The sequence below is a fragment of the Aptenodytes forsteri genome, unplaced genomic scaffold (assembly GCF_000699145.1).
Source record: "Aptenodytes forsteri isolate BGI_AS27 unplaced genomic scaffold, ASM69914v1 Scaffold84, whole genome shotgun sequence".
Taxonomy (NCBI): domain Eukaryota; kingdom Metazoa; phylum Chordata; class Aves; order Sphenisciformes; family Spheniscidae; genus Aptenodytes; species Aptenodytes forsteri.
This window is the reverse complement of record NW_008795492.1, coordinates 93,387-117,018: the sequence shown is the minus strand read 5'-3', so window position 1 is coordinate 117,018 and position 23,632 is coordinate 93,387. Positions and strand designations below refer to the sequence as shown.

The window sequence follows — 23,632 nt, the reverse complement described above, 5'->3', positions numbered from 1 at the left end:
GAAGAGTATGCCCATCCAAGCCATGAGCAGCCAGTTTCTCCAGGAGAATGCTGTGGGAAACGGTGTCAAAGGCTTTACTAAAGTCTAGGTAGACCACATCCACAGCCTTTCCCTCATCCACTAAGTGGGTCACCTTGTCATAGGAAGAGACCAGGTTAGTCAAGCAGGACCTGCCGTTCATAAACCCATGCTGACTGGGCCTGAACACATCAAATTAGCATTTACTCATGTGGCCCTTTGCCCTAGGGCCAGTGTAGCACACATAACAATAACTGATAGACTCAGCATTGCACTTTGTAGTTTCTTTGCCCTCTTTAGTTCTTATAATCTTATAATTTTTATGTGTAGGAGTAAAATATACTGGAATGAGGAATTCATTCTTCAGCAGAAATATGTGAGCACAGTCAGCAACTTTTCCTCAGGAGATAATGCTTATAATTGTCCAAATAGAATAGGACTCTTCAACTAAAAGGAAGGTGTCTAGCAAGGTGGAGGAGAGAGGTCAAAAAAGCCTAAAAAAGGTGAACAGGTTAAAGTTATTTCTCATAATTTAATTGGGTCCCTATCCTCAATTCTTACACTTATCTGGCAAATTTAAGGCAAACAAAACAAAGTACTTTCCGTACTGCACATACTAAAATGGTGGAACTCATTGCTACAGCAGGGTCTGGACACAGACTCCAATCAGGCAGTGCTCAGGTGTTGCCAGAAGCTAAGAGGGCATACAAGAGGGAGAATCACTCAGAATTTGCTTTGTTTCTAATTTTTTTCCCCCTCGAACATATTCTGTTGACCTTTCAGTAGCAGCCAATTTACTCTCCTCTTCTGAAACATCTGCACAAATAGGAAGGAGGCTGAGCTATTACTAACCCCTACTTTGCTGAGGTCTGCACAAGTCTTTCTCTGCAAATTGATTTGTTTTAAAAGGGAGAAAGAAGTCTTATTTATTCTTTCTTTCCCTTTGAAGTTCCCCGATATCATTTTACAAATAGCAAAGACAATTGGACCAATTTCTTCAGCTGAAGAGCTTCTATCAACTGTATTTGAATCTGTCTCCAATGCCACTGCCAACACTGAATCATCTCTCAGCAGACCTGGTCAGTATTTCACCTGGTATCTGTGCGAAGTGCCAGATTTACAATGGTACCATTTTGGGCTGTGATGGTGCAGTTCAAACAGACTTGTTGTTTCACCTTGTCATCAAATACATTCTGAGAAGCCAGAAAATAAAAAGTAAAGCATTGAGTAACTTGAAGAGGTTCAGACTTCTAGCAAAAACAGTGAGAGTCTTCGTTCTGTTGCCCATAGTTGTCTCATGCATTGACCAATTGCTGAAACACTTAATTTCATTACAGGATTGTATGATTAAACATCTCCTGGAATGTTCCTGAGTGCGCAAAGAAAAAAGATGAACTATTTGAATTAGAGGGTTTTGTTTATTTTTACTTTTTTGTTTATTTTTACTTTCCTTTGTAATCTAAGTGAAAATCCTTGAATTAAAAAGCTGTGAAGGTGACAAGTTACTGTTGTGCCAAAAGATTGCACATAGTTAATCCTTTGCCAGACATGAGCATATGTTGACTCGGCTGTTCTTAAATCTGACATTGGTGGCACTGTGTTTTGTCTGTCCAAACGGACAAAGTTTGTAATAATCTAAAAGGTATTTTAATTAGCAACCAAACTAATCTATTAGAATCTCTGGTAACAAATGGATCATTTTCTTTGTATAAGGTACATACTTTGACTATATTCTACTATTATAATAACTGTATCCTTTCTCTTACTTGAAATTCACCCAGGCAGAATTTTTAAGCTATGCCATCCTGTGCCATGGAAAGCAACCCTGCTGTGGGGGAGGCTTTTGAAAGCACTAATGGGAATTTAGACCCCAACAATTTCAAGGAGTTTGGTACCGTCTGCCTTTATGTCTTTGAAAACCTCCCCATTGGTTCTCTGCCTAACAGAATACAGGTCCAAGCTCTCAGCAAGCCCTGAGGCACCATGGAAATCCGTCTGCTTGTATAACAGCAACTCTGAATGATGACTGTGTCCCTGGGAATGAATTTGCTCCTGATAATGCTGTATCCATACACAGAGAGAGACAGAGGATGTTCTACAGAGTTGTATTTTTGCATAGCCTGAAAAAAACCATGACCTCTGTTGATCAGAGGAGTCATTACACAATTATCATGCTCTAAAAAAGCAGAATCGAGCTGGTGGAATAGCAGAGTATTAGTCCATCTGTATGCATGAAATTCACTCTTCCTTGAACAAGTAAACCATCAGATCATAAATCATATTTCTTTAGACACAGGCCACAGGACTAAAGGTTCAGCATCAGGTATTTCAGTATGCTTGTGTCCTTATGTGTGCTTTTTTAGGCCTCTGGATCACAACAACGTGAAGCCCGAAGACTTCTCTAATCAGACTAACTCATGTCCAGTGCAGTTGCGGAGCTGTCTCATCTTCATTGCAAGACCATTATAAACCTGCCAGTGAAGCTAATGATCTTTGTCAAAGGATCACTTGGCTCTAAAGCTATGGAGGCTTTTCATTCTTCACTCAGGGTGCATGAGTTCAGCTGGGGGGGAGTCTGGGAGATGAAAAATTGAAGGATTGTTTGTGCTAGTCTAAGAAATACTTCTGCAGTCCAAGTGTGCTATTGAAGTTCTGTTACCAAACATAATCTTATCAACTGCACACAACTCACATGGTGGTTTCAATAAGGAATGAAGTTTTATGACTGATTTGTAAATCACTAGAAAATTGGGTATTATGAAAATGGCTCTAGAATAACACTGATGCTCTTCATGCTACCAACCTGCTATTTTACATTTCCCACAGTCCAGTTCTGAGCTAATATTAACAACAGTAACAATTACCAGGGACAGAGTTCTTACATCTATGTCTACATCAAGATAAAAACAAAGGTGGTGCTTAAGGTAAGATGGAACATACGAGGCAAAACTCAGGAACCGTGTGTCCGAGATGCTACCAGCAAGCAGTGGCAGTGCTGGAAAAAGAATTCAAGTTGCTTACCTCAAGCACTGAGATGTTATAATATATTATATATATAATATGTCCTTCAACAAACTAAATGTGATTATATAGCAAAAGGAAGAGTGAAGTAGGATCAGATACAGGAAGCAAAGCCAGGAGTCTAATTAGGATTTCCCTCTGTAATCGTGCCAATGTATCTGGTGTGTTACAAAGAATAAAATCAATGTTTTTTTCCAAGAACACAAAATATTAGGTTTTCATGACTTGGGGAAGGGAACTGCATTGTGTCTGGATGGGTAGTATTTACATGATAAAAGCTGACCTTTTGCAGCAGGGGAAAGTGAAACAATGCAGCTTCACAAGAGGGCGGTGTAAAGGGAGAGCAGAACATCAGCTGGTACAGTGGAAGCTGAACAACATTTTCGTTTGCTCAACAGATTCAATCTTTTCAGTGTTCTACCCACTACTGCAGCTTCCTTTGATTCAAATAAATCCCTCCTCTGCCTCCTTTCAAAGTACAAATCTACTTTGTACATCCTCGCTTTAATTTATTTATCTGGGGGAGCTTAGCTCAGACACAGCATCTGTGAAATTCTTGCTTTTTACTGGTAATGACCGTATCTGAAGACATGTAGGGATTACTTGGTTTAGGTAATTATTTAATAAGGTTTTCCTAAATTAGTGACAGGAGAGAGAACAGTAAGCAACCACCTTAGGATTCTAATTTTTGCTTTCCATCAATATTAGAGGTAGATTATGCCAACAAAGACCAGGATTTGTTAAAACACACAATGGAAACTGTGTCATTTGATCATGCATAGGGCCAGAGCCTCACCGTAAATCACATTTTTAAATGGAGTTTGTCTGTCCAAACAGTTCTGTTCTAAGTGAACAGCCCTCTCTAGATCCTGACATTTTAACAACATGCTTGATGTAAAGAACAAGCACCGTGCTTGTCTGACACATCCAGCTTCTGTCTTCACCTTGTTTAAATGTCAGGCAAGTCTTATAAGACATACGCCTTTGTCAGGGTATTTCAGAGTAAAAGGACCTCTCATGTCTGTTACTTTCCTGTTGAGCTGGATTCACATCTGTGCTGTTTGAACGTGGAGAAGTTTATTCAGCTGCAACATTTTTTTGTGAACAATGACATAGCTATATGGAGACTTCCGCCGAGGTCATCCCAAAGATTTGCGTTTCATTCTTACTCAAGCAAGGCTCCCAGCGAATGGTGGTTTTACCTCAGAATAAGCCCTTGCCTGGGTTTTGATGCCTTCAGGGAATTAGTCTTGAAAGAAACTTACAAGATATTGGTTACTTTTATTGCACACATCCAGATTTTAGTTTTATTGTGGCATCCTATATTGTAACTGTTCTGAAATATATGTCTGCTCCTATTTTCTTTTCCAGCATGCACTGCCATTGGAGGACAAAGAATATAACATTTCTTGCAAGTTAGGCAAATTCTAGTTTTATATCCAGGATGTTAACAATGTAAATATTTAAAGAAATTATTTCATTGCAAGATAATTAATTTATTGATATCACATAAGCTGCAGTTAATTCATAGCCTGTCACCCTCTTAAATCTCTGTATTGCTTTGATTTCTTTTTTTCAGTCTCCTTGAAGAAAACTCTTGCTATTTGACTTTTTTTCCAGACTGCCTGGGAACCAGAGCTCCTTCTTCAGATGAAATTATTAAATTAGCAGAAGCAAATGTCTTTTGGTCAGTTCAGGAACTGAAATGCATGGATGCAGGGACTTTTGACAAAAATGTGGAACTTCTTGGGACTGTCTCAGGTTTTAACAACTCCCAGCTTATTGCCTTGAAGGAAAAAGCCAAGCAGGTAACTATCCTGTCTGTGAAGGAAAATTAAATCCATAATTTGATTTGCTTTTATTGACCTATGCAGTTCTAAAATAACTGTGCTATGGCAATATCACTACTGCTGCAAGAATATCTATTGTTTATTGGAAAAATAATGTAAGATGGTGATAGAAGACTATTGCCCTTGCTTTAGAGTCAACAGGCAAGTAGTTCTGAGCTATTGGCAGCTGAAAAACTTAATTGCTTTTACTTTTGAATTGCTTTTCAGTTGCTTCCTTCTCACTTTTCTTTCATAAATGAAAAATCAGCAAACAGTACTACAGGCTGTTGATTGGCCTGCTGAGAATTAAGCTCAGTGTTAAACTGTCTACATCAATGTTAAATATAGTTTACAGTGGTGTAAAACCAGACTGACTGGAAGAGACTGTTATTAGCTGAACAAAGCTTGTTCTCCCACCTTCTTGTCACAGGCAGGGAAAAACCCATCAGTGGGAAATTTTAGGGAGGAAAAAAACCCACATGCATTTAGTCTGTCTTTACTAGGATGTTACTGGTGAGTGCAAGTTACGGAAACACAGAAGAGAGAAGACCTCTATCTTTGCTAGGCTGTAGATTCATGGAGAGGAACAGGGCTGTTAACCTCAGCTCTCATCACCGCTCCTGCAGCACCACTGGCACCTCTTTCTTTCAGAGTGCAGCAATGCAGCTCCTCTTGAGCTCCTCAGAGAGGTCTCTGCCCTGGGCTCAGCCCATATGTGATGCCATGCTGCAGCAGCAGTGCAGGAGGCCAGGACTAAAACTTCTGCCCGTCTAGCACTGCAGCGCAGGATCTGTGCTAGAGTACTCAGGGCAGAGTGCTGTGCTGGGTGCAGTTCAGCACGCTGTGTCTGGGGCAGAGCATCAGCAGGGTGTCTGGGCTCTGAGCAGCACTGCCTTGGCCAGCTGTGGGCTGGGAGAGAAGTCAGACCTTGCTCCATCCCTGTTGTCGGTGTTGCACTCCTCCCTGGGGGTGACCTCCTCTTGCTGCTTTGTGGTTGCCTGCACTGCCAGGGAACAGGTAGTGTCCCAAACATACTTCTGTTTCAGCAAGAAAAAGCCTTAGGGTGCAGTAAGACAAGTTGTTTTGGTTGCAGAAAACTCAGAGGTGAAGAGGTTACCATCCCCAGCCTATCTTCAGCTTCCCGGCACCAGCATCTGCTGGAGGTTATCTGCTCTCTGCCTCCATCTCTGCATGGCTAGCTACTCTGTAATCCCTTTCTGTCAAAATGATCCAACGTTTTAAAAGTCCTTTTTAGGCTCCATCAGATCATTCTGACAGAATGAGGTTAGGAAGCAGCTACAAGTGCAGTTGGCTGCAAGTAATACGAGTGCAGATGCTTGGAGATGAGAGGGCTGTGACCTCTGGAGGAAAGCAGGAGCAGGGGACAAGGTGGGCCTGGGCAGCATCTCCTTAAACCAGCAGCTACAGCCAGAGTAGTGGAGCTGACCATGACTTTTGGGTAGATAAGGCCAACAGTGCAGTTTTTAGCAGTGAAGCTCAGCTTTTAAAACTCCTGAACTGCAGGTACTCGAAGAGAAGTGGCACTAACCAGATTTCCGAAAGCAGATGGTGACTCTCTGCAATTCTGTCTCTGCTGCCTTGTTGCAGTAGGACAACAGCCCACTGTATCAAATGCATTCTTCCCAAGACAGCTTCCCTGTGTCAGCACGGAGACATGTGGGTAGGAAAAGGGAAAAAAAAAATAATCCTAGAAGAAAATAAAAACAGTGTTCATCTGAGATAGCGAGAACTAAAATATTTTACAGCAGTGCAACATAATGGTATACTTACAGAGTGATATCTGTTGTGGAGAAATTGCCAACAAGGTTAATACACTCATATCCCAGCTATATTCAATTCAAAGATACACAGATCTGTAGTGCACTGAATGAAAGTATATTCTGTCTGTGTGAGTGTTTGTAAGACAGGTTGCTGCTAGACAAAGACAGACTTCCTATATATTAATTTGCAAAATGCAACGTGGTGTTGCACTGAACGTGAAGCATGAGAAATCAGACAGTACAGGCAAAGCTCTTTGAAATTATGTGCATAAGATGCTGTTATGTTGTTAACTAAAGGGCATCTTTGATTAAAGGTTTGATTAAGCCGGCTTTAATTTCTCCTAAATTGATTGATTTCCCCTAAAAGAAACTGCATACTACTCATGGTCCCAAACTAATTCAAAAAGTCTGGTTATCAGATTGTGTCTTAATGAAAGTAAGAAGCTTAGCTCACTTGTGAGTGGAAGGTCTCCAAGCTCTGCGATAGTAACAGATGTATGGATCTGTAGTCTCTAGGTGAATGAGGACAAAGGAGTGTTTCAGTTTCACGTGTTGTGTTATTTATATCATTATGTCTGAGATTTCATCCAGCACTGTCAGATAATACTGTTTATGAAGTACTTCAAATTCTGTAGTTCATGACCTAGATCAGGAAATAGACACATGACATTTTTAGCTGCATATGTTTCCTGTATCTCTTAAGCTAGACAATTAAGAGCTTTAAAATTGGGCTAATGCTTTTTACTATCTATTTACTTTGGAAAAGATTAAAATTTCCCAGGCTTAGACCCTTTTTCTGTTTCTTTATGACATCGTAAAACCAACATAAAAGATCTGGTGGAAACTCAGTCAGGAGGTACAGGTCCAGCAAAGCATCTCTTAAACAAATCCTTAACCCGAGGGTCATAGTTGAGAAAAGCACCTCGGCAGTCCTGAGGCTGTTCTGTGTTGGATATGCACGTTGGTATGAACAGCAGATAGTCTGCAACTCTGTGTAAGGAGTATCTTATTCCAGAGATCTGGCCCTTTTTCTTTATTTTATGCAGGTTGTACAGCTTCATGTGTATCTGAAGGTGCAAACACTATTTAGTAGGCAACTGCAGAGATATTCCTTCAGCAAGTCCTTACTAGTTTTGACCTTTCTAATTTTTTGAACAAAAGTTAAATTGTAGCTATCCTGAAAATGGAATGAATATTTCCATGAATAGGACAGCACAAACGATCAACTTAGCCCAGGACTGGGCTTTTAGTTTTATTTTTCTGTGTGGAGTTAGCAGCACAGCGTACTAGAATGTCCTAGAAAACTGTCGTGTATTGGCTGACATAAAGCAAAGTTGCTGGAGTACGAGACCTTTAAAGGGACCTTTTTTTTTTTTTATGTATGCCTGTACAGTTCAAGTCACTTCCTGCAGCCAAAACCCAGTGTCTTTTTTCTGTAAAGACAGTTGGCCACATCCTGAGAGATACTGACGACTGACTACTGTCTTCTATCATTTCCAAGTAACTGTAATTGACAGTTCTAGCCTCTGCAAATTCAGCTCTTGATAGACTTTCATTATTCCTTATTCAGGCAGACCTTTTCCTGAAATCAAAATTTTCTTAGGGCTGATCTGTGACAGCTTTTGAATCACTGTAACTATATCACAGGTAAAGCTAAAAGCAGTGGAATTTGTCAGTTTAAATACATTGGTACTGGTTTAGAAGAGCTCCTGCTTATTTCTTTGTTTTTACAGAGCTTTGCAGATTTAACTGTACCTGTACAAATACATTTAAATGTTTTTTTTTTAATATCGTATGCACGCAAACGAGAAATCAGAACTTTAGGAATTGGCTATTTGTCTGTATTACCCGATTCTCTACTTTGATTTCTGCTTTCCTTGCCAATGACTGAGCCAGAATGACTGGTCACAAAAGCAATTTAAAGTCACTCCACCGGAGCGATTGCAGTTGGTGTAGAACCCTGGGTAGTCCAGGTGCTGCTTTCACGGTAGTGGTGCAACAGTGTGGATCTCAGCACAGACTTGCATTTTTATTGGTTTTAGTGGTACTTGCTCCTTCAGCAACACTTCCAGCAGTCCCTGCACTGACTTATCAACAAGCTCAAGCTGTACAAATTGCAGCATTTTTAGATAAACTAACCATTATGAGTGTAGAACCTCGAAATCCTTCACAATACCTAAGCTCTGCCTTTTGTGTGCAAAGAGGCATACTTTGGGTACTGGGACTTCTAAAACCAAGGGGTTTGAGAATGGTGTATACAGAGGAAGATTCATAATGATCTAACAGATGTTAATGAATCTCTTCTAAAGGTTTGGGGATCGCTGCCAGACTGGAAGAGTTATCATATTGTTTCCCTGGGCCGCATTGCTCTGGCACTCACCGAACATGAAATTGAAGAGCTGGATTTGCATTCTATCGACACCATTTCTGTACTTAGTCAGCAAACAGAATGGACTCTTACCCAGGTAAGTATGTTATTGAATGTACTCCTGGTGAAAGGCTCTGGATTCATGCCCTTTGGGACTGAAGTCCTGGAATTGCCTAGGAAACAGATACAGCAATCCACGCTACTCCCTGCTGCTTTTCTGCAGCTCTGACCCCAGTGAAAGTGGTCAGGTAGGTCAGCACTGATGTCTGCCTGGCTGCTGGCTTCCCTAGTGAGATGGCCAAGAGGACATCAATCAATATTAGTTGTGGTCGTGACGAGTGTATTCTTTAGCACTTGCCCACTAAGTAGTAGAAAGAGGTCAGCCCCTCCTCTCACACTGGCCCCATAATAGACACCGCTGCTAGGAGATATTAGCCCTTCCTAACTAAGAGTAATCACTGAAGAGGTAGTGTGCCCCCACCAACCCCAGCAGCCATTGCCTTAGAAGCCTAAGTTATTAGCAGATATGCTCCTCTCATCTTCCTTTCCTTGAATAACTTCTAGTTATGCCAGTGGGACTTTCATAATAAGAGTTAAAAGCCTTTATTTGTATATGCAATTGGCAGCATACTTCTGACTGTGTGACCCATACCATCAGGGCTCCTTGATTGCACAGATGCTGGCATGGTTGCAGCCAGCTTTGGCAGAATATCACAAATCTGGTTAATAGATCCTTGTTCTGAAGAGCACTACCAGAAGGAAGCACTTGGGAGGATTTTATACAATACTAGGCTTTTGAGGTTTCCTGCTGTCAGTAAGAATAGCTAGTTAAAAGAGATTCATCCTGCCTAACTTCAGTTGTCTAAAAGTTAGACAGCTAATTTAAGCTAGTCATTTGAGGCTCAGCATTGTGGATGGATTAGGAAATCTTGGAAGATGCTTGTTTCTTTCACTGACTTTGGAGGATGCCTTGGTGACAGGCTTAAGCTAGACACGCAATTTTTAAGTGGTTAGTTTAGAATGAGCACCATCCTAAATGACTTAGGCTTGCAAAGGCATTTTGGTACCAATTCATGTCTGAAAATTAATCCTAAACACAGGTTGCCACCTATATATGACACTTAAATAAGACAAGACAACCTGAGTATTAGAAAACTAAAAATTTCATATTGATCCCTTGAGTAATTGAATTGGGCAGTTCTGCTAAGCGCTTCAACGCCCGTTTCTTCTGGTGAAGTGTTTCCTTGTGACCCAGCAGAAGAGGTACAGAGTGCTTTCAACTCACTTGCACTTGGGAAGTGGTTGTGTAACAGTGCCCTTGTTTAAGTGTCACATGTAGGTGGTGACAGTGCTCCTCCTGAAGGCCATGGCAAAACTCCAATTAATTACACTGGGGAGGCTCAGGATTATATATGGTCCGTAGCTTCTGGTAAAATTTTGAGCTTCTAGTAATAAAACCTTCAGTTATGTTTACTCTGTTCATGCATGATAATCTTACTGCTTTTGTAGGCAAGATCTATTTTGCAAGGTTTTCTAGAAGACTCTGGCCAGACGATCAGTACACTGAAAAGCTTTGATTTAGTTGGATTAGGAGCTATTCTCTGTGCTCTGAACTCCACAGAGATCATGTCCATAAGGACTGCTGAATTCAGGTACTGCATTTGATACTTAATGAAATATTTCTTAGTATCTCTATTGATAAAATTTATTGTGTAATTTGTTTTCCTTCAAGATTTCCAGAGCCAAAAGGACACTTTTTTACATTTTAAATGCTTTTAGAAAGGCAATAACTGTTATGGAAGGCGTACACTGGTTGTTTAAAATATATTCGACTTTAGATTTCCTCTGCCATTTATATCCCACCATTTAGGTATTGCATTGAGAAACTCAGTTTTTTGCTCAAAGCATTAAACATTTGTATGCAATTTGTGTGCATAGATTTTAACTTGAAAATGGGTTTACAGTCTTCTTACAGCAGACTAAGTATATTCCAGGCATCTTTAGTATTGCATGTAATTGCAGCATATAACGTTAACCTTATTGCCTTTTGCAGTGCTGCTGTTGCAAGGATTGGGCTGTTGTTCTGTAGCACCCCTGTTCTGAGACAATTTAAGAAGATGACAGAATCTGTATTTAGTACTGCTACCAGCTGGAACGGCTCTATTTTACAGGAGATTGGTACTATAGCAGGTAACAAAATTCAGACTTCAGATGGTGATGGTTCTGAAGTATTGTTATTAAGCAGTAAGAGACAGATTCATGTAGCAGTGCATTTTTCTAGACTGGCAAAAGACATTTCTTCCAGAGGGGAGTCACCTGCAGGAATGGACATCCATTAGCACTAAGGAACAGGGGAGTCACCTGCAGGAATGGACATCCAGCAATTTCATTAGCACTAAGGAAAAGTCATGGTATTCTCCATAAGGTTCTCTGAATCTGCTCAAACCAACTTTGGGGAGCACCGCCTGAAGTCATTCGGGTCCTGTAAGTTGGAAAGATTAAGTCAAGGAGGGCAAAACCAACCAGGATTTCAGACCCAGTCGCTATTTGTGAACCGTGCTGCTACAAGAGTGGCTGGATTGGGTCAGAGCAGTGCTCTAGCTGACTGAGCATCCTGCCTCCAACAGTGGAAAGAATGGGCTGCCCAGGAAAGAGCGAAAGAGCAGGGTTAGCCTGGAGTGGTACTTCTCCAGAGTGCTCTCACAGCCTCGGAGACTTCCTGAGCCAGAGGTCACACACAAACTTGTTCATGGATTTTTTTCCCTGTGATCGTTTAACTGCACGTTGAACTCTCATAAATTTTAGTATCCCCAATGCCTGCGGCAATGATTCCACACTGTAAGTACCTAATGGGTGAAGAAGTAACTAAGTAACTCCCATTGCATGCTTATGCTCCCTAATCTTGCATCAGAAGAGGCCGCGAACAAGCATTCCCTAATAATGCTGCTTTTGATTTTATTGATTTCTATCATTGTCTCTTTTGTCTCTTTTCCAAGCTAAAGTAACTCAGGTAGAGTACATTCCATACCAATGGTTAAGGTCAGATGATTTGTAATGTTGGAACATAATGAAAGAAACAAACCAAAAAAAGAACCAGTATCTCTCTCCATAACGCACTAAGTAAATAATTTATTGGATATTTTGTATAAATGCTTAAAATTTGTATTAGCCTAAAAACAAATCTAGTAAAAAGAATATTAACTGAGTTCTGTTCCTATTGTTGTTTTTTTTTAGGTGGTTTGAATGAGGATGAATTAAAAGCTTTTGATAAAAACTTGATGCCATATTTCCAGCCAATAGCAATAAGACATATACCTCCTGAAATTTTCCAAGTAAGAGTTCAATTACTGAAGAAGTAACCAAATTTCTATTGTTTTTACTCTAGTATAAATAAACTGCAGCACTGATTTATAGTTCAGTTTTGCATTTCAGAAAGAATTTTTCTATGGTGTGTTAAGTGAGAGGCAGTCACGAGTCTGAAACATTAACTTTCAGCTATATCATCTGTATTTGTGATGCCCATAAAATATACTAGACAAGCTTTATTTATTCTTCAGAATGTGTCCCAAGAACAAAGCAAAGATCTAGTGTCAGAAAGCAGGGAATGGACTCTCTTTCTTCCAACACTGTATTCAGATCTGAGTTTTCTTCTCTGTTTATTAACATTTGCAAGGATGCTATCACAGCTAAAATTTCTCTGCTGACTATGTAAGGGCTTATTTATTATCCTAAAATCTGGCAGCATTCTCCTGAGTTAGCTCTGAAAAACAGATTGTACAGGCAAATATGGATCAGAAAGGAATTATATCTAATTACAGCAGCTCTGAACGTGGACCAGAAATTAGAACATGGATCTTGAGCTCATTGCCCCGGACTTTATTTGACTTAGTGACAAGATTAATATTCTGCCTAGGCTGGTCTCTTTCAGATGCTCGGGCAAGCAATGTACTTATGGACAGATGAGCTAAACAGATAGTTAACTGTGTCAGCTTCCATAAAAGAGAAAAACTCCTTGAACACTAACTGTTCTGCACAGTACCATTGACAGTTTAGATAATCCTGAAAGGTCCTTAGTGAAACTATTTCTTTGAAAAACAGGCAAAACGGAAGATCTATGGCATCTTGTAGAATTTCTTTCAAATAGCATACATTTTTGTTAGCAATAATAGTAATGATACTACAAAATGTGCTTAACAAATAACAGGCACCTTCTTGGAAGAGTTTTCTGTATTTGAAAGATTCAAAGCAGATTTTGTTTTTACACAGGTTTTTTATATCTTCATTTTATGGCTGTATACATTATTCAGATTTTGATTTATGAAAAATTACATTGTATTATGAACTTAATTGAGTTAAGAAGAGGCTCAATTCAAAATTTCTGAACCTGTAGGTATTTACATGAGTTTACTCGGTTTAAAAGAGCACGCCATTTGGTAGACAATGAAAAATCAGGAAGGGTTTGCTCCATTGTCTGACTTACTTGGAAGGGGAATTAGTCTTTCTAAAGTAGAACCTGGATGCAGGATTGTTGCAGCAAAGAAGGCTTGTTGTGTAGGAGGGCTAAAATTCTTGTGACTGCAGAATGTTAACTAGAATCAAAGCAATCCAGCATGCCCAATACATGCAGGCTTTACAAACTAGTTAATTGCTATGTGATATAAGATAATTACTGTAAGATTATGATTACCATGTTTCATTTTTAAACACAAGTTTTAATATGACCAAACTTGGAAGATTTTCAAGCTAAAAGAGAAAAATGAATAATGAGTTTAAAGCATGGGGTTTTTTCATCTCATTGCTCTACTGCCAACTCTAATCAAAGGTCATATGTAGGTTCAAGTGAGGTTTCTTGGGAGCAGATGTAAGAAGAAATAAATGAAAACACAAGAGGATGCACAATGTCATCAGTCTTTGAACAAATCAGAAAAGAAGCGGCTGGAAAATTAAACTCCAGCAATATACTGAAGAAGTGTCCAATACAGTGTTAGCATAGAAAGGTTCTCAAGCTGTCACACCCTAGCAGCAAAGAGAAAGGTGAAAGATAGATGAGCGGTCAGCGAAGTAAATGAATGCAGAGGATTTTTTTTTTAAGCTCTATTGAGCTCTTTTATAGCAACACAATGTTAAAGGCTACTTCCCCTCATTCCAAATGCAAGACAGTACTGACTTCTGATTCCTTACTTGCCTTATATAATTGACAGCCTAAACCAATTTTTCTGGCTTTTATTCCTCCCAGACATTGTCCCCAGAACAAATAGCAAACCTGGGCCCTGAAAATGCCGCCATGGTTACCAGATTGCAGCGTGAGCATCTGAATGCTTCGCAGCTCCAGAGCCTTCACCTGGCGCTGGACGGAGCGAGGACAAGCACCCCAGAGACACAAAACAGTGCAAGCACTACCCAGGCGGTGCAAACCCCAGCTCCAAGTGGTGAGTAGAGTCACTCCTCCCTCCTCCTGCTTAGAGGGCAAGGACACACACACCAGTGGGGTGTGCAGTCTTGCAACACCCACCAGGATCAGACCTGTATTTTGAAGGTGGGTTACAGTGAATTTTCTAATCGACTTTTTAACTCATGCCTCAAATCACATGCCTGACCATGACCATCCCGACAAACAGCAAGGATGTTGTTGGATTTACCCACAGCAAGAGATAACGTTGTCAGATGGCATTAGCAGCTATATGCCACTAGTAGCATTACACTATGCTAAGCACTAGCTTGTGTAAAATGTAGTCTGAAACAGTGAGCTTTTCCCTCTCCTTTCCCATATTCTTTGCCTAAATTTAAGGCAGGGCCCTCCATCTCTGGACCTTTAGATCACAGCCTTTATCTGCAGCAGAACCTTGTTTGCAGAGCTGTCAGTGGGAAAGGAGGTAGCACTGGGGTGGATTAGTGTCTTTATCCAGACTGTAGGACCCCTTGAACAGTTTTTCCTGCTGTTCCCATCCTATTTGGAATTAAAGCCTAGTAGTACCTATGCTTCAGAGGTTCAACATTTTACTTCTCCAAATTGCAGTTTATTCTGGGCAATTTATGCTTGCAAGTTTGTTAATGTACGTTTTACGAGTGAGAGTTTGTACATAGTCAAGCCAACGTTGAGAACTTATCCCTATCAGACAGCAAATATTGTTGCTTCCAGTGACACCAGCGAGACACAAGCTGTTGAAGAAGAGAGAGGGATGTTGAGGTGCTAAAATAGGAGTAAGGGGGACTAAATTGCTATGATGCCCTTGCTGGAATTAGAGCAGACCTTCCCAGAAGCACCTGAGCGGTGCTGTCAGCCCAGCTCCCTCATGCGGGTGACCTGTTCCCTCTGTAGATATGCCAAAGGGAGGAGTTTTCTGGGTAAAGATCACCTGAGTTCTTGAGCTTCTTGTTCATTATTTCTATCTCTAGTGAGTACGACCCCTATGAAATGCTTCTCTTCAGAGCTGTGTATGTTAAACTGGAAGTGACCATTCTGACCGGTGTCGTCTTTTCAGCCGCTGAATGTAATTAGGATTCAAATCTTGGCATTTGCTGCACCTCTTTGGGGTGTTGTAGATAAGACTGTACTAGACCTGAACTATATCGTGACACTAAGACATAATGCTATCTGCTTTTCAGGTGCTCCTTGTTTGAGTGGCTTGGGCATCTGGTTGTGTGCTGTGTTTACACTGCACCTGCCTTTCTGAATCCACAATTGTTAAGCTTGAGGTAAGTTATATTTTCAGTAAGAGGTAGCTTTATAACAGAAACATAGTTCACCTGTAACAGTGAACAACACAGGGTGAAGGGCTGTGGGACCCCCTTCCTGCTTTGAATACAGAGGTAACAATTTCTGAATAATATTTCTGTATTACAAAGGTGTCTTGTACCTCTGTTAGACTATTTTAGAATCCAATCAAGGGGAAAGCACTTTATCTTATCTTTACTGTAAAGCCAACCTTAACAAAAGTATATTTAAAATTCCATGTAACACCAATCCATTACTGCATTGTTATTTGGAACGTGTTGTTGGTATTAATCTGTATTTTCCCTGTTCCTGTCTATTGATAAGATTTTATTCTACAACCACTTTGATAATCCCCAGTTAAAAGAATGTTGCCATTAACTGTCATTGGATTTTACAATTTTGACAGGCTAAAATTTAATGAGAGCACTGGTGGGCTTAAGATATAAATTCCAATTAAGCAAACTAAATGCTTAAGTGTTCTACTTAGTCTTTTAGACAGCAAATCAAGGCATGTCAAAAGACTTAGTATTTTTCTTTGCTTTTTGATTTTCAGTGTCCCAGAGCTTACAAAGGAGATGCTAGAGATAAAGAGTTGCAGCTCAGCATGAGTAGTAGAATCAAGGGGCTCTGAGATGCCTGGATGCAAAGTGGTTAATTTCTTAAAAGCAACAACTCCATCTGCCATCATGATGTGAAGTATCCCCTTTCCCTACCTTTACCATTAACAAGTAACACAGGATCCCTCCAAATACTTCAGACAGATTTCAAAACTGGAAATGGCTTATCTGTTTCATGAGAAAATCACTGAAAGATATGCTTACGTGTTAGGGAGGAGCCTGAATGACCTAGGGGACAGGTAGCAGGTGACCGTTATTTGGAGGCTGATATATTGTACCCAGTGCTTTTTACATTGGCTAATTTGGTCACGCTATTGTATCCATCTATTGGGTTTTCTTCTTATACTTTGAGCGTACATTCCTCCGGACAGAGGCTATCCTTCTGTGTGACGTAGTAGAAACCATACTAAAAGTTACTGCTGTTGGAATAAAATAACTTCATCTCTGGGCTGCTGGTTTAAATCCTGCTCAGATAAGAAGTGATGATGTGTTCTTATAATTTAAGCACCTGTATGAAATGTAGTTCCCCATGCTGTATGCATTCACCACAGAGCTGTTGACACAGAGGGCATTGGCAATACTATTAGTATTTCATGTGAAAAAATGCACCATGGAAACCTGCTTATGTTCATCACGAGATAGTCCCTTTGCTTCAGGCAGGGTTGAAGTGTACACCTGGGAATAGTAAGGGAAAACTGTTCACTGGGTTTACATACTACTAGGACTGTCAATCCAGTACATTCCACAAGCTCTATAATAACGAATTTCTCATAATTATAAACTACAAATATTTTCGCGTGTTTTATCAACATATGGCTTACGTGTCTAATGTTTTTCATGCCACGCCTCAGTATTTTAAACAATGGAAAAACAGATATATTAAAAACCCTCCGCATGTGAACATACATTTTGATGTCATTCAACATGATTTCACGCCAAGAATGCATGGTACAGTTTTGCATTTTGCCATTGCAAGGTCTTTATCTTTTCTAGACTAAAAAAGGCAGTGCATAGACTTAAAAGTTTAGCTTTGCCATTTAGGGCTGTACTGTAGTAAATACCTTTCAAACTTTTATTTGTATTTCTTTATGGCAAACATTACATCTAGCTTCTCAGCACTGAAAGCAGAATTGAAATTTTGCTACAGGTGGGGAAGCAATAGGAGTGGGGCTGAGAGGGAGAGCTGGAGGGAAGAGGCTTGCTGCTTTTGCTGCTGCTGGGGGAAGGGTGAGTGTTAGCTGTTGCTGCTGTTGGGAATAACAGCTCCCACCACAGTCCCATATATTCTGTAATTCCTGCAGCAGCAGGAGCCAACCTGATTTTCAGGGCTTTGTTATTGGCAAAGTAGGCAGTGTGAGCATGGCCGTTTTTCACCCCCTCCTGTTCCCTCTCCCCCTTTAGCAATCTGCTGCTCTAGGAACTGCCTTTGCCTATAACTAACCCTGGCAAGTGTGACATGATGTTACAGATAATACTACATGCTTTAGTTTTGCATTTTATGAGCAAGGAACTACTATTGCTGCAAACTGCCTTGCACCTTTTTCTCTAATGTTAACGATAAAATTCCAGCTTTTCCCACTGTGTTTCCTTTTCTGCATGTGAACAGTAGATTGCAACGTCTATTCAAATAGAAAAAAAATTGTTTTATCAATCCCAGCAAATACATGCAAATGCCCACTAAAACCAAAAAATGCTTCAATGGATCAAATACATTATAAAGATTTATCTGTTTTTTCACATTAAAAAGTTCTGCCTCATTTAGATGTGAAAGTACTAAAAGGTTGTTTGATTTCTAGAAATTGCCTGACTTGAATTCTGTGTGCACTTCAGTGAAGATGCAGAAGAATATTTTCATAGTCAAGATGACAGTCAGAGTTTCCAGTTTATTTGTTTGTCAGATACGTGACTTAGCTATACCAAGCACTTCAAAAATCTCTATGAGCTGAAAATGATCTTCTTCTGTCAATGTACCTGGGAGTGATTCCACCTGCAATTATGTGAGTCAGAGTTTAGCTTTTAATTGGAGCAGGAGCGAGCTCTTTGTTTTGTGCCATCTGTGCTGTAATTTCTTTCAAGCACAAGTGCTTTTAAATAGCTGAACTCCTTGATTATTTATTTATTTTATTAAATTAATAATTATGTTAACTTTGGCATTGCATTTACATTTGGTCAAAGACATATCTATTTCTTACAAGAGCAGTGTAGGAAGGGTAAATGTGGAGCACCCACTTAATGTTGTACTTATTTCATGGCAAGATTACAAATCCTATTTCGTTCGTAAGATGGTGTGAGCATCTTGGATGGTGAGTATTGTAGAAGAGCAATTTTACTTTTGCCAGTGTACCTCTTGTAAAGGTCACCGACAGAAAAACACATTCTACAAAAACTGTGATTCATGAGACATCTCCCTCAAAACTGTTGAAACTGAATTTCTGTTGGAAGAATAGATGGAAAGGAGAGAAAGAGATGGAGAGCGCTAGTATGCATGGTGTGTAATCTGCTATCCGTTCACAATCTGACACACTTCCATTGCTAAGAGGAAACTGAAACATGTACACTTTCCTTCTTACTCCTGTGAAACAAACCACAGAACCCCTTAATGCAGGCATCCATGCCATAGGATACTGCTAGTCATACGGATCTGTCCCCTGTGCATATGTATATTACATACAAAATGCACATGATCACTTTCACTGGAATGCATTCATGGGAAAAATGTCTCGGTCCCTCTCTTTTCCCACCATCAAGAGTTTAGAGAAGAACATACTACAGAGAAATGTTGTATAAAGATTTCTTTGATCCTTAAAGAAATGTTGCTGTTTGTTGTAGAAGTGGGTAACATTTGTTTAAACCAAGCTTAATTTTTCCTATATCCTTTTAGTTCTAACATTTACATTTGAGAATGAAAAAAAAATCAGATTAATGCATAAATCTGCTGTTGAATATGTATCATGACAATCATTTTCTTATCCGCATATTGTGAGAATTGCAGCTCTCCTCTCCGCTTGTGACTACTCTGATGGTTGCTAGGCACTGCCGTACATACTGCAGGATATACATCCGACTGTTGACAGTCTGACATAACTCTGGTGTCAGCCTAGCTCTTCTGAGTGTTGTGAACCATGTGACAGGTGGTCCTGTCCAGCAGTGTGTACAAGGAGGTATTTCATTTAATTAATTTGATTGGACGTAGGATTCTTAAGGGGTTAACAGATGGGAAGAAATACTTTATTGGCTTATTATTTCAGGGCCTGACACCTTTATATTCAGAATAGTGTTTAGAAAAGAGAAAGGGGCTACTAGTTCTGGATCACTGACGGAGAAAATATCCCTACCACCTGGTACTGAGGAAATGCCACATTTCTGGTATCTTTAAATCCCTGAGGATAAGAAAACAACTACCCATCCACAGTGTCTGAAAACTGTCCCTGTAAAGCTGGCATTATGGCTGTTGTCAGGTTTTGTACAGTACATGGAATGTTTGACTCCCAGTGGTCTCAATCTGTCACATCAGAGCTAACCAACTCCTATCAGTGTGAGGCTCTAAAGATAGCACTTTAAAAAAAAAAATGGCATCCTTCTTTAAAATTAAAGTTAAGAAGCCCTTTATGTCTCTGTATAATCTGCTCAAATACTCCAGAGGCAATTATGTACTGCATTATGGCAGATTTAGCTTATCACTTGACTGCTGTGCCTATCTTTGGATCATCACCACCTGATTTATTTTCCCATAACATAGATTGCAGTCCCATCATACTAGACCGGGACCTTGTTAGAGTCCCATTTTCTGCCCACGTTGAAGCAGATGTGAGACGTGCCTCCCAGGTGTGCCAGCCAAACGCACCTGAGGTTATGGAGAGGTCAGACTAACTCAAATGACACTCACAAATAAGCAAGGAATCAAATTGTCGCCTGGAATGTGTCACTTGAGCAGGTAATCCCGTAACATTGGCCATAGTGCACTTGCTGGTATTCTAGCTCTTCCTGCGTTGTGGGTATGGATACCACATGCTGCTTCCGAGTGTATACGCAGCCAATTAGGGCATATCAGTCAATGAACTTGTTAAACTGGTGGTACCTTGTTCCCTTGTGATAGGCCGTCTTCCTTAGAGAGAAGTAGAAGTCAAATTTCAAATCATCTCTTCCTCTTGTTTTTTTTTGTTGGTTTTTTTTTTTTCCCCCTCAAAAAAGGCTGATATTCTAGGCTGGTACACAACTTTAAGCAATGTGGTCTCTTTATCTCAGTGAAAATGTTTTTGATAAGTGTGTGGGTTTGTTTTGTTTTTTTTTTTAAAAAGCAAGATCTGCAGATACATGGGCCTAAGGAGGGCTAAGAACCTTTTTTTACTCCCTTTTAGTCCTGATTAGTAAAATATTCTCTCCTGTGTCATATGATGTGGGACAGCCTTGTGGACTGCTTACTCCCACTGCTGTTGAGGTCAGGGATTTGACTTCCCTTTCCAGTAAGGCAGGAAAGAAACCGGATAGAAAAGCGAAGAATAAATATAAACTCTAATGTAAGTTAAATTTCTCTTATCGGTACCCCAGAACATCTGAAATTGTTCCTCAGAAACAGTATTTTGTGCATTGTTATACAGCATGCTTTTAAAAGTGCAGATAAATGACAAACTTTTCAGAGACCAAAATAAATCTGTGTACCATCCAGGTATCCAGAACTTCATATTTTGGTAAAGTGTCTGGTCCATTATCAGACTATCTTTCCATATCTATCTACTCAGTCCCTAAACAGAGAAATTATGAGACTAGCTCATATACTCCACCTGACCTTGTCTGGTATCAGGACCTGTAGCAGTTTTGTACCACAGGATATTTTTATCAAAATTCACATCTGGTTCTTTAATTGTACCCAGAAATAGATAGTCCAGAAATGTCTTAAATTTTTTCTGCAATGGGTAGCAAGCAGCCAACGTCTTTTCCTGCCCTTTCCTGTTCAGCATCAGTCTGCTTTTCCGATCCAGATTAATAAGAGGATTTTCTTGCCCTCATGATGCAGGAACACAAGGCATGTTCAGAGCTTACAATCCAAGTGACTATACATTGCAGTATTAAATGGAGGAATTGCGATTGCTGGACTTCTTGCTTTGCCGGCAACAGCGTAACATTTATCTTCTAATGTTTTAGCTGGTATTACTTAGCCTTACAAATATTTAACAGAATCTCACTTAGTATCTTCCCTTTGGGGGACAAGGAGAAAAGAAGAGAGACCAGGAGTAAATTCCTAGAGGAGAAATATGAAAATAGTGGAAAATACTCATCTGTCACAAGTACAGCAGGATAATATTTTCTGGTACTCTTTTCCCCAAGAATTTTTAACCATTGTGTAGAAAAGAACTGTGTTGATTTATCAAAGAATAGCCATTGCTATAGTTAAAATCATGTGTTGGTTTGATGCACAAGCTAAAGCTGCCCTAGGTCATCTTTAACTGGGGCCTGACGTGTTTCAACATTTAATCAGATGTCAGAAAACAACTTAGATCACAAACAAGTTCTGAATATATCCTGCGTGAACTGAGAAAAGGGTTGAGAGAAGGGATGTCAGCTCTCTGCCTTTAATGTATCTATTAAAATAGATTCCAGTTATGCACCTGTCAGTGTTTTTATTAGCTACTTTTATTTCAGTATTCATCCTTTTAGAAGTGTTTACATCTAACATACTAAGTGTACGTGTTTCAGTCAAGCCTGTGTCAAACAGCTAATCCAGCTAGTTCAGCCAGTGCTCTAAGACCTGAACTGCACTTTCAGACCTTATTGTTACACCTATATATAGTGATGGAAGTGCCACAGCATTGCAGCCACACAGGTTGTACTTACGTAGCTGCACTTTCTCCCCACTGTTGCAGTCTATACCATGGACCTGGGGAGTTCTGCCGAACGCTGTCATCTTCAGTACAAATTCTCCAGGTACTGGATTTGGGTTCCAAACATGTCCTCAAGTAGGCAACTTACTGGTAATTACATCAAACATTATTTGATGCTGAAAGTTATTAAATATCTGTTTAGAATAATTAGTCTATTAGAGTTCAAATCTATTAAACTTTTACAATGTAACATATAACCTCTTCTCTTAGGGCATTGTAAGAGTAAGATAAGAGATACTATGGGGCTCGTCAAGGAGTTGTATTGCTGTACTTGTAAACACAGTGATTTAAGAGAACAGGCTTTGATTCCTAATCTCTGAAAACAAGTAAATTTGTTTCTGCCACACTGTGAGTACTTATTAGAAAAAGATAAACTCAATAGGAGGTACTAATCAGTTCTCTTTTCTTTTGGGGAATATGTAAGCCCTTTAAAGATTTCAATGTTTATGCTACATTTTAAACATGAAGGTGAAAGATTGCAGTTAGGATCTTTTCCATAAATTTTCAAACAATATATAACCTTCTGCTGTAGGAAATTTTCTGTACATGGTTCTGTACATCATTCTGTAACAGTAACGTCCTTACGCTATTTCCTCAAACACCTGGTGTAATAATGTAAACCAAGAGATTTTTAAGACATAACTTACCCTTTCTGTGATGCTATAAAAAAGCAAAGCACCACTGTTTAGTTGGGATAACCTGTTACCTATTTTCCACAGCCATTGGAAATCCCATTCCTGTGGGGCTGTTCCTATCTTTGTTATTGTTTGGGGGGTTTTGGTTGTGGTTTGGGGTTTTTTTGTTTGTTTCTGGGTTGGTTTTTTTTTTTTTGACAGGGAACACTGGTGAGTTATTGAGTCCTGCTTAAGAGGAGATACCTCTTTGAACTGCACACTGGACAACTATAATGGTGATGCCGTCCTTCAGGTTTAGGGATTCAGGACTGCAAAGAGGCAGCATGCTAACTCGCAAAGCCTTATTGTTGCAAGGAATAATTACTGGTTTTTTTCTTAGAAGATTTGCATACTCTCTTGGGCTACTAAACATGAATCGAGTCAATGCTCGTTTTCACAAACGTGACAACAGCTATGTAGTATCAGCTGCTCAGCCAGCCCCCTGCCTGGTGGCGGAACTACACGGCAATTCCTCTCTCCCCTTCGCTCCGGGTGCTTGTTTCACTGACAGCCATCTGCCTGCGCTGGGGGCCGCGGGGTGCTGCCGGAGCGTCACCCGCGCAGGAGCCGCTCATGGCTGCGCAACTCTGTTCTCCGCTTACTGCCAGTTAACAAAGAACCTCAAATTTATTCATCTAAAAGGGCTTCTGAAGAGTTTAAGGCAAAAAAGGGACCGTGGCCTACTCCGCCCTCGGTACCGCGGGACCCGAAGCGAGGACTCCGCTCCTCA

The 23,632-nt window shown here is 40.1% G+C and overlaps 1 protein-coding gene across 1 annotated transcript in view; it reads left to right on the top strand.

Moving 5' to 3' along the window:
* OTOA (otoancorin) overlaps nt 1-16,344 on the top strand; it is a 40,537-nt gene extending 24,193 nt beyond the window's left edge. Inside the window, 9 exon segments of the mRNA XM_009281598.1 lie at nt 968-1,097; nt 4,660-4,847; nt 8,959-9,114; nt 10,527-10,669; nt 11,071-11,207; nt 12,252-12,349; nt 14,254-14,446; nt 15,624-15,713; nt 16,286-16,344. Coding sequence (XP_009279873.1) covers nt 968-1,097; nt 4,660-4,847; nt 8,959-9,114; nt 10,527-10,669; nt 11,071-11,207; nt 12,252-12,349; nt 14,254-14,446; nt 15,624-15,691 — 1,113 coding nt within the window. The 3' untranslated portion in view covers nt 15,692-15,713; nt 16,286-16,344.
* The last annotated feature ends 7,288 nt before the right edge of the window (nt 16,345-23,632 follow it).